General features: G+C 38.9%; 1 protein-coding gene across 2 annotated transcripts in view; it reads right to left on the reverse strand.

Annotated features, from left to right (window-relative positions):
- LARS2 (leucyl-tRNA synthetase 2, mitochondrial) overlaps positions 1-12,220 on the reverse strand; it is a 171,736-nt gene that overhangs the window by 130,727 nt on the left and 28,789 nt on the right. For both annotated transcript variants that reach the window (XM_032161828.2, XM_032161829.2), the window contains exons 4-5: positions 10,600-10,691; positions 8,379-8,439 (exon numbers count right to left, since the gene is read on the reverse strand). In XM_032161828.2, coding sequence (XP_032017719.1) covers positions 8,379-8,439; positions 10,600-10,691 — 153 coding nt within the window. The remainder of the gene's footprint in view (positions 1-8,378; positions 8,440-10,599; positions 10,692-12,220) is intronic.

Here is a 12,220-nt window from a genome sequence, read left to right on the forward strand (position 1 = left end):
AAAAAGGCTTATGAGAATACCAAAGAAATTCGCAAACTGAGATTCCGTGATGTAAGGCATTGTCATTAAGTGTTTTAGGTGTGATGATGGAATTGTGATTACACGAAAGCAAGCAAGCAAGACAGACAAGAGCCTTCATCTTAAAAACTACATACTGCTATATATTGTCTATTCAACGATACCAGATTCTTTACAGATGAAAATTACATGATGGACAGAAAGAGAAATAGAAGCAAAGATATATGTGCTGATGGTGGGGAACGCCATGAACACCTCAATGTCCACCCAACTTTATACAGGCTATGAGGCACTGATGGACAAAACTTGGAAGGGCCTGAAGTCACCAAAAGCCTGTCCCAGTAAAAATTCTGATAGAGCGTCGCTCTGATGTGGCTGTGCTGCTGACCACCTCCATTCACAATCAAACTCTTCTGCAGCTCTGCAGATAACCATGCTCTAAATCTCTCTTAGCCCACATGGCTTGCAGGGACGAGTGTGAGGTCATGTTCTGAGTTTGTTTCAGTGAACAACAGCCTTACAGGGCAGCTTCTACTCCACTCCCTCTGGCTGATAAAGCTCCAAATTGATACACTAGTCCCCCTCAATCAGGAAATGATGGAGAACCTACGGTTGCCTACGAAAAGATTCCAAAACAGACAAGAACACAGCATCCCAAAGTTGTAAAAAAACATTTATTACAGGAAACAAAAATAAATCTTCAAGGGCATCTCCTAGTATTTAGGAAAATTTCTGAACATATAAGGTCTATGAAGATAAATAAGATAGGAAAACAAGAAGGAAAATAGAGCATCTGGCCAAAAGGATTCAGGAAAAAAAAATGGGAACTGAATGAGATAAGGAAAAATAATAATAAATCTAAAAATACAAAACTAATATCTGTACTAGAAACCATACAAAACCACATTGATTCTATAGAAATAGAATCAGTGGTATAAAAAGCAAACATGAAAAGTTCTTCCAGAAGGTAGAGAAGAAAAAGGAGACCAAAATCATGAGAGAGATGGTGATAACAATGGAAGACAATGAAATGAGTATATGGACAGTGTTCTTGATAAAGGGCTGCTATGAAACTGTCACAATGAAAGACCTACAACTGTTAATCAAAAGTGGTCACTGAGCATCAGGCAAAATTAAAGCAAACGAATTGACACTGAGATACACTCTGACGAAAAATGGAAAACTGCAAGGGCAAAGAAAAAAAGAATAAAAAAACAAGCATCAAAATACAGATGGAAAGATTACTATATGTACAGAGACAATTCTGGCTGCCCTCAGACTTCTCCATCAAAATACCAACAGGTGGTGGTGGTTACATAAATCTACACATGTAATTAAATCATATAGAACTACTACCACTGATGCTGCTGCTACTACACTGCTACTACTGCTGATAGTCCTTGATGTACAATGGTTAGACCTATATTTTGATTTTACAATAGTGTGGAAGTGATACACATTCAATAGAACACCAGTAAATTACATAAGATATTCAACATTCAATACTCACTATTATTACAAAATAGGCTTTGTGTTAGATGATTTTGCCCAACTGTAGGCTAATATAGGTGTTCTGAGCCTATTTAAGGTAGGCTAAAGTATTATGTTCATTAGGTTACGTGTATTAAATGTATTTTCAACTCTATGATATTTTCAACTTACAATGCATTTATTGCGATGTAACCTCACTGTAAGTTAAGGAGAACCTATACTACTATACACACACAAATAGACACAAATGATTACATCTAAAAACTGGTGAAATCTGAATAAGACTTGCACTCTACTTATTAATAATAGTATTGTACCAAAGGCAGCTTCCTGGTTTGATATATTACAGTTATGTAAAATGTTATCATTGGGCAAAGCTGGGTAAAGAGCACACAGGATCTCTCTGTACTATCCTGGCAACTTCCTGCGAGCCTATAAGTATTTTTAAAAAAGACAATAGATCAAGGTCTACTACAGAGATATGAAAGAAAAAAGATAATGAATGAAAGATTCTATATCCCAGTAAGTTGCTCTTTGTAGGTGAAAGCAGCAGTCATTCTTAGTTATGAAAGTAACCTGTGACACCTGGGCGAAGATCACACCAAACCAAGAGTTAAAACAAAGTTTTAAAAATGTTCAGAAATGAAAAAATTTTAAATGAACAGTTGTGCTTTAAAAGGTGTTCTTATAAGCTGTGGAATTAAAGAGCATTAAAATTTAAATAACTGCTATGAATATGATTGTAAAACTGGAAGTGAATATCAAATATAATGGTTAAGAAATGGTACATGATTAGAAAAATTACAATATAACAGTAAATCGGCCAGGCACAGTGGATCACTTGAGGCCAGGAATTTGAGACCAGCCTGGACAACATGGGCAGAACCCCGTCTCTTCAACAATACAAAAATAAGCCGGGTGTAGTGGTAAGTGCCTGTAATCCCAGCTACTGGGAAGGCCGAGGCACAAGAATCACTTGAACCCAGGAGGCAGAGGTTACAATGAGCTGAGATTGCACACTGCACACCACAGCCTGGGTGACAGAGTGAGACTCTGTCTAAAAAACAAAAACGAAAACAAAAACAATAAAACCCCCATAAAAAACAAAAACAATAAAACCCCCATAAAAACCAACAACATAAAACCCCTGGAAAATAGATTTAGAAAATGGGAAATGTTAATTACCTGCTACTTTTCTTATCATACATGAGGATCAAGAGAAATACACAATTTTTTATGTTGATACAAATTATTTTTAAAAAGCACTCTTAAAGCTATCTTTTAGCAGATCGAATAATGGAACTGATATTTTTCAAGTCTCTATAGATAAAAGAAAACAAAATCCAAAGGCAAGACATCATAAAAAAAAGAACTCCAAAACTACGTTTTAAATAGTTTAATTAGAAAATAAGTACGAGTTTTGGCTTTTGTTGCCATTGCTTTTGGTGTTTTAGACATGAAGTCCTTGCCCATGCCTATGTCCTGAATGGTATTGCCTAGGTTTTCTTCTAGGGTTTTTACGGTTTTAGGTCTAACATGTAAGTCTTTAATCCATCTTGAATTAATTTTTGTATAAGGTGTAAGGAAGGGATCCAGTTTCAGCTTTCTAAATATGGCTAGCCAGTTTTCCCAGCACCATTTATTAAATAGGGAATCCTTTCCCCATTGAACTAAAGAGCTTCTGCACAGCAAAAGAAACTACCATCAGAGTGAACAGGCAACCTACAGAATGGGAGAAAATTTTCGCAACCTACTCATCTGACAAAGGGCTAATATCCAGAATCCACAATGAACTCAAACAAATTTACAAGAAAAAAATAACCCCATCAAAAAGTGGGCAAAGGACATGAACAGACACTTCTCAAAAGAAGACATTTATGCAGCCAAAAAACACATGAAAAAATGCTCATCATCACTAGCCATCAGAGAAATGCAAATCAAAACCACAATGAGATACCATCTTACAGCAGTTAGAATAGCAATCATTGCCGGGCGCGGTGGCTCACGCTTGTAATCCCAGCACTTTGGGAGGCCGAGGCGGGCGGATCACGAGGTCAGGAGATCGAGACCACGGTGAAACCCCGTCTCCACTAAAAATACAAAAAATTAGCCGGGCGTGGTGGCGGGCGCCTGTAGTCCCAGCTACTCGGAGAGGCTGAGGCAGGAGAATGGCGTGAACCTGGGAGGCGGAGCTTGCAGTGAGCCGAGATTGTGCCACTGCACTCCAGCCTGGGCGACAGCGAGACTCCGTCTCAAAAACAAACAAACAAACAAACAAACAAACAAACAAAAAAACAAAGAATGGCAATCATTAAAAAGTCAGGAAACAACAGGTGCTGGAGAGGATGTGGAGAAACAGGAACACTTTTACACTGTTAGTGGGACTGTAAGCTAGTTCAACCACTGTGGAAGTTAGTGTGGCGATTCCTCAGGGATCTAGAACTAGAAATACCATTTGACCCAGCCATCCCATTACTGGGTATATACCCAAAGGACTATAAATCATGCTGCTATAAAGACACATGCACACATATGTTTACTGCAGCACTATTCACAATAGCAAAGACTTGGAACCAACCCAAATGTCCAACGATAGACTGGATTAAGAAAATGTGGCACATATACACCGTGGAATACTATGCAGCCATAAAAAATGATGAGTTCATGTCCTTTGTAGGGACATGGATGAAACTGGAAATCATCATTCTCAGTAAACTATCGCAAGGACAAAAAACCAAACACCACATGTTCTCACTCATAGCTGGGAACTGAACAATGAGAACACATGGACACAGGAAGGGGAACATCACACTCTGGGGACTGTTGTAGGGTAGGGGGAGAGGGGAGGGATAGCATTAGGAGATATACCTAATGTTAAATGACGAGTTAATGGGTGCAGCACACCAACATGGCACATGGATACATATGTAACAAACCTGCACATTGTGCACATGTACCCTAAAACTTAAAGTATAATAATAAAATAAAAGAAAAAAAAATAAGTACGAGTTATGAAAATAAATACAAATAGCTTTTCACTTTCCTATTAAACACAAAGACTCCAAATTGCCCCAAAGGTTTCCCCCATATATTTGCCCATCTTTTAATTTTTTCAATTAATTGTATCTATAAATGATGTACCAACAGAAGTCAACAAATAAAGGATAAAAGTCTTTTTTAATAGACAACAGAAAGTGGAGATGGCATTGCTGATATCAGGCAATGAGAGAAAACTTCTGTTGTCAAGTATTAAAAGCAATTGTAATTAAAAATAGTTTAGTCATGAAATAATAAATGGATAAATGGATCAAACGAACACAAACAGAACTTGGTGTATAATGATAGGATGAAATAACTTGGTCTACTATAAAGTTTGCCTTTTAAATCAACAAAGAGAAGGGATTGTTTGAAAATTTTTTTTTAATCAACTGGTGATTTAGAAAAAGTAGTAATTCCTGGCCGGGCGCGGTGGCTCACGCTTGTAATCCCAGCACTTTGGGAGGCCGAGGCGGGCGGATCACGAGGTCAGGAGATCGAGACCACGGTGAAACCCCGTCTCTACTAAAAATACAAAAAATTAGCCGGGCGTGATGGCGGGCGCCTGTAGTCCCAGCTACTCGGAGAGGCTGAGGCAGGAGAATGGCGTGAACCCGGGAGGCGGAGCTTGCAGTGAGCCGAGATCGCGCCACTGCACTCCAGCCTGGGTGACAGAGCCAGACTCCGTCTCAAAAAAAAAAAAAAAAAAAAAAAAAAAAAAAAAAAAAAAAAAAAAAAAGAAAAAGTAGTAATTCCTTGTCTTATCTCATATACTAAAATAATTCCAGTTAAGTGTAAAACTTAAATCACAAAGAATCAAGAAGAAAATATGTTATTTATCCTATCTCAAAGAAGGTCTAAGTACATATCTGCATGCTAATAATATTCCACTATAAACAAAATGCAAGACAAATGACAGACTGAGGAAAATTATTTGTAACAAAGGCCATTAAAAAAAGGACAAACACTTCCTACCTATATGGGAAAACACTTGATTAGACCATTCACATACATACCCCATTCAAATTCAAACATTCATTAAACACATGAAAAAGCCTACAATCACTAATAATAAAGGAAATACAAATGAAAATAACTGTATAACTTGAGAAAGGAAATTTGTATAGCCTTTATGGAGGGTAATTTGGCAATAAATACCAAATTGTTCTTGATTTTTTGAGAATTCATTTTAAGGAAATAATAAAATACGTGTATAGATGGTTCCCAACTTATGACACCTTGCCTTAACAATTTTTCGACTTTACAGTGGTGCAATGATATGAAAGAGATATGCATTCAGTAGAAAGCAGTATGATACTCTCAAGACGCTGGGCAGCAGAACTGAGCCATGGCTCCCAGTTAGCCACACAGTCATAAGGGTAAACAACCGATACTCTGCAAGAGACTGTGTTTTCAGATGATTTGCCCAACTGAAGGTTAATGTAAGTGTCCTGAGCACATTTAAGGTAGGCTAGGTGAAGCTGTGATGGTTAGATGTATTACATGCCTACAATATTTTCAATTTAGGACAGGCTTATTCAATTTAGGATAACCCCATTGTAAGTCCAGTATCATCTGCACTAAGATTTCTGCCTTAAGTTTGGGGGAAGAGCACGGCAGTCATAACTTGACCAATGGATCAGCCCAGCCTTGCCACTTGGGTGACCAGCAATAAAATGACGTCAATAAAAGTACTTGCCTTTTAGAGTTCTCTAGGGATCCAAAGAGATAATAAGGTCATACCTACTCTGTACCTGGCCCATGGTAAGTGTTCAGTAACAGACAATGGCAGTAGAAGTGGTGATATTTATCTGCATCATTGCAATAGAGGTTCAAAATCCCTTATCTGAAATGCTGTCAGCTAAATGTGCCTCAGAATTAAGATTTTTTGGAAATTAAAAGAAAATAGTGCATTTATCTAACTAGGTCTGGGATATTACTTGGTAATTTTATTATTCTTACAGTAAAATATATGAATACTCATTTTTAGTGAGATAAATATCAGTTCAGTTCAGGTTTTACAGTCAAATTATGAAAAAACTTTCAGTTTTCAGAGCTTTCTGGACTTCAGATTTGCACAAGGATTGAGAATCTGCATTTATGATAAACATTAGAATCTATCTAAATGTATAATAAGAGATAGCTTAAATACATTATGATATATTCATAAAACAAAAAACTGCTCAGCTATAAGTCACTTTTTCAAATAGTTAATGATACATAAAAATGTTCAAGACCAAAAATATATGCATATTGAACTCTGTAAAAGTAAATTATATAAATGTTTATAATTCCAAAATAAAAGACTGCAAGGAACCATACCACAATGTTAAATTAGCCACATGATGTTCTTTATACTTTTCTGTATGTTCTAATCCTCTACGATGATTAGGAAAACAATCTAACAACTTTTAAGTCATTTATGATTGATATTCCTGTGCAGGACTAGGCTAGTTATCATTCTAGAGGGTTATTGAGTCCACTTTTGCCCTCAAGGAATCAACACTCTCATCCTAAAAGAGCTCTGGCCAATACTCAATTCTCTCTGCCTGCGACTGTATGTCATTCTCTATGAGATATTCCCTATTGGCACCTCAGGACAACTTGACTCTGGCGTGAGGAAATAATAATTCAGGGCTTATTCAAATGTGTTTGACTTTTGTTCTTTTTCACTGTACTCATCAAATTTCAATCATTTAAGAAATTGTTATGCCGGGCGCGGTGGCTCAAGCCTGTAATCCCAGCACTTTGGGAGGCCGAGGCGGGCGGATCACAAGGTCAGGAGATCGAGACCATCCTGGCTAACATGTTGAAACCCCGTCTCTACTAAAAATACAAAAAATTAGCCGGGCATGATGGCGGGCGCCTGTAGTCCCAGCTACTCGGAGAGGCTGAGGCAGGAGAATGGCGTGAACCCAGGAGGTGGAGCTTGCAGTGAGCCGAGATCGTGCCACTGCACTCCAGCCTGGGCGACAGAGCAAGACTCCGTCTCAAAAAAAAAAAAAAAAAAAAAGAAATTGTTGGGGGGAGGGATGAGGAGCCCTCATTTGGATTTGTTCTACTGCTTCTAGTAAAGAAAACAATATAAACTTTACAGGCCCAGCAATGAAAACCCCAATCGTTTTGTGGAGTAAATGGGATGTTAAGAGGGACTGTGGCATTGGAAGGGGCCCTTCGTGGAGGAGACAAACAACAGTCCATCTTACCTAGCAGACTATTCTTCAATGCCTAAAGGGCAGGCCTTGGGCCACAGTTTTGAAGGGCCCAGTTCACAATTTGTTTGCAACACATGAGTATTCCAAACAGCCGGGTGGTTTTCCATGAAATCCTCGTGGGTCTGGAATTCTCCACTGATTTAATGTATAGTTTGAAAGTGTCTAACACCAAAAGATTATACGTGACAGAATAATTATGGGCTGTTATAAGCCTCACTTCTGAACTTAGAACAAAAGGTAAATAAATGGTCAATCAATGTCTAATTACTTCAAGAACCAGATGGATTGATATTTAATCACTTTAACATAGATTCCAACAGTCTTTTAAAACTATTGCTGAGAACTAGAGAAATCCTTGTGCAAAGCTTTTGCCACACAGAAATCATAGCCAACTCTAAAGTTAAATAGGAAGTTAACTCTCAGTTTAATCCCACAGAAAATTACTTGTTTCCAAGCAAATTATCCACTCAGGATACTTTTTTGAAGAGTGCTAATCCTTCCCTTCTGCTTCCTGCCTCCCACCCTTGCCTTCTCCCAACTCAAAGAGGAAGAAGAGTGCTCCATGCCATCAGGACCTTCCTTAAAATGACAACCTTTCAGGAAAAAGAGTTGACTTACCCTATCCCAGCTGAAATACAGGCCCAGCCGATCAAGCTGTTTCCTCATTTGTTTAATATTACTGTGAAACAATGGGAAAAAGGTTTGGTTTTTAGAGGGGGGATTAAAGCCATACACAAACCACACTTTGAGAATGTAAAGGGAAACTGAAAAATTATTCAAATGGGCTTTAAGTGGTGCTTTGCCCTAGCAGAAAAATCAACCACTAATAATCAGCAAAAAATACCAACAGATTAAAAGACATTCATTATTTGGACACATACAGAATCCACTAGAAACCACAAGGGTCTTTGCCCCTTCCTCCGGCCATTCAAATAGGCAACCCCTTTGAGATGTGCACTGCTGGCCCGTCCAGACGTCAATATTCTGCAAGCATTTAAGCCATATTATTTAAGCCAAGCATTTATAAGTTTAAAAGTGGCTGAAAATAAAAGCCTTAATATATAAATTGTGGGAATCCAAAAGAAACCACACACTGCTTTGTTAATGAAAATGTAAATCCTAAAACCTAAAATTATCCACCATTGAGAAACAAGGAGATAAACAGGTAAACCAACTTATAATATAACATGGAATAAAGAAATAAACCTTTTTCTCTTTCATTTTTTTTTTAAAGAAAAAGGACTAATTCATTTCTACTGCATCCTCTTTTAGTTTCTAGCAGACTAAAAATACGAAAAACCATAAAAAAGTCCTCTGTGTAATCTCTGATTAGCTAATGGCAGCTTATTTAATCCAAGACCCTATGCTAAGCACTTTGCAGAGAAGTGCTTAATCTTTATCCAATCACATGAGATAGGAACTATGACTATCTCTCTTTTACAGATAAGTAAACTGAAGCACAAATAAGTAAAGAGAAGTTAAGTAATTTGCTCAAGGTGATCTTCTGGCAAGAAGGGAAGGCAGGATTTGCACCTAGGTAGCCTGGCTCAGGGGCCATCATCTTAACCGCTATTCACTAGTAGGGAGGCTGGCAAACTTTAAAAGGGCCAGATGATGAATGCTTTCAGCTTTGTGAGCCAATCAGTCTCTATCACAACTACTCATCTCTGCCACTGTCTCACTCACGGAAGCAGACACGGACAATATGTAAACAAATGGATTTGACTGTGTTCCAATAAAACTTGATATACAGAAACAGGTAGGGCCAGATTTGGCCCACAGGCCGTAGTTTGCCAACTCCTCGTCTAGCTTATATCAAAATAAGCCATGTTTGATCCACTTTATTTGAATCATCATTTCCTCCTCTTTTTATCACTAGATAAAATCTAGTGATAAAACTAATTAATCTAGAATTAAACATTACTAGAAAAGTAGAAGCTAGGGATTAGGAAGAAAAAAGAGACCTGGATGACATAGTATGGACAGTAGATGTTTTTACAATGTATATACTGTACATACTCTGTACATACTATGTACAGAGTATGTACATAGTATGTACAGTACGGAGTATGTACATAGTATGTACAGTAGATGTTTTTGCAATGTATCCTTGGGTAAGCTAGAACAAAGAGAGGTAAGAGACACTGGGCACAGGCCCTGGAACTGCCCTTCTGTCTCTCTAAGGGGTGTCATGGGGAAGGGTCCCAGGCCTTTGTGAAATGAGCTGATGCAGTGGCCCCAGAGGATTCTGCCAAGTTCTAGGGTGAGGACCTCAGGACTTTAGCAGGAGGGAGAGGAATGAGCACCGCTGGCCCACGTGTAGTGGAAGCCTGAGGTTTGGGTGGGATTGGGAGTGTGTTTCGCCTTGGAGAAAACCACACCCAGAATAAAGAGGCCATATATTTCTACATGGAATGCGTAAGTTCCTCTTGCTTCTGAATGGTGAAGGCAGAAAATAAACTGAATTTTCAGAGAAAATTACAATGTAGTATTTGGATATAGTAAAACTACGGTCAAGAAGACCAGAAGCATTATAGAAATTTAACAAATGCAACCCTCTTCTTTCTCCTACTGAATGTAAATACTCAAAGGAAAAATAACTGTAAATAACAAAGCATCAAAATGAACACATGAACAAATATCCAAAACCCTCTTTGAATATTTCTTAGATAAGAATACAATATGTTAAAAGATAAACACCAATATATACAATCTTATTTATCTCTTGGTATGCTGCAGTGTTTTGTTTGCTTTGCTTTCTATTTTTTATGCACAGGTTAAAAAAAATTTTTTTAAGGTTTTTGTATGCAAGTATTTGAATATGCCTGTAAACACTTACCTTTGTGTCCAACTTTCTGGATGTAGATTCCTCTCGATTGCGGCATTTTCAGCAGGCAATCCAAAAGCATCCCATCCCATGGGGTTTATGACCTAGGACCCAGAAGAGAAACATCAACCATGGCAAATCACTAAGAACTCCATTGGTATTGTCTTCTGGGGCAAACTCAGCACTCTCTCCTGCTAACATGACTTATCCTTTGCTGGATGATTTCAGGTTATGCATCTGACAGCCAGCTGGCTACCTATGACATAACCATAGAAGACAACTTATAAGGTTATATGCAAAGTACCAATAAGTTACCTCTGAGGAGGTGTTTTCATGAGTACTTTTTGTTTTCTTCTTTTCTATAGTCTCTATGTTGAACGCAAATTGTTTTTCTGAAATTTTAAAGAGTTTCTTTCAGTTTCAAATATATATATATATATATATTCACACACACACACACATAATGTATAGGCTTCCACACTTTTTTTGAGACAGAGTCTGGCACTTTCACCCAGGCTGGAGTGCAGTGGCGTGATCTCGGCTCACTGCAAGGTCCACCACCTGGGTTCACGCCATTCTCCTGCCTCAGCCTCCTGAGTAGCTGGGACTACAGGCGCCCGCCACCACACCGGGCTAATTTTTTGTATTTTTAGTAGAGACGGGGTTTCACCGTGTTAGCCAGGATGGTCTCGATCTCCTGACCTTGTGATCCGCCCGCCTCGGCCTCCCAAAGTGCTGGGATTACAGGCGTGAGCCACCACGCCTGGCTAGTATTTTTCATTTATGGAGCTGTGCTGTCCAATACGGTAGCCACTAGCCACACATAGCTATTACATTTAAACTTAATTAAAATTAAATTAAAAATGCAGTTCTTCAGTCTCACTAGCCACCTTTCAAGTGTGCAGCAGACACATATGACTGGTGGACACTGAACCAGATAGTGCAGATATTGGATATTCAAATCATGGCAGAAAGCCCTACTGGACAGCATTGCAGAGGACATGCATAATGACCACACTGGCGGCTCTAGGCAGTCCCAGCTCTACCCAGACCTAAGAAAGTTCATCCCAACCCTCCTCAGTGGCCCGGACCTGTCCCTTTCTCACGGCTTGCCTGAATTTGGCACACAGTCCCTCTTTAATGTACATAATTCAGCACCCTGCTCCAGGTTGCTCCAGACACGAGAGTTTCACACTTCTTTCTTCTATCTCTATCTCTCCCCTGATTGAGGCAACACTCTTCCGAAAGGCCCACTCCCCATTTCTTCCTAAAGTTCATCCCTTTCTTTTTTTTTTTTTTCCCCCCCAAGACAATGTCTCACTCTGTTGCCCAGGTTGGAGCGTCTCCTCGGTTCAAGCAATCCTCCCGCCTCAGCTTCCTGAGTAGCTGGGATTACAGGCATGCACCACCATGCCCAACTACTGAAGTACTGAAGTTCATCCCTTTCTTCCCTACCAGTAAGGAAGGGAAACCCCCACCTCTACCCAAACAGCCAGATAGATGAAAACTAAGAAAAATACACAGGAACGCAGCAGAAAAGGTATTCCAGAGAGTAACTTTTGAGACCAGATAAAAGTAAGGCTTTGGACCAAGCCCTATACATCATTTACACTAATTTCTAAAATAGCCTCTC

Source organism: Hylobates moloch, unplaced genomic scaffold, assembly GCF_009828535.3.
Source record: "Hylobates moloch isolate HMO894 unplaced genomic scaffold, HMol_V3 SCAFFOLD_8, whole genome shotgun sequence".
Lineage (NCBI taxonomy): Eukaryota > Metazoa > Chordata > Mammalia > Primates > Hylobatidae > Hylobates > Hylobates moloch.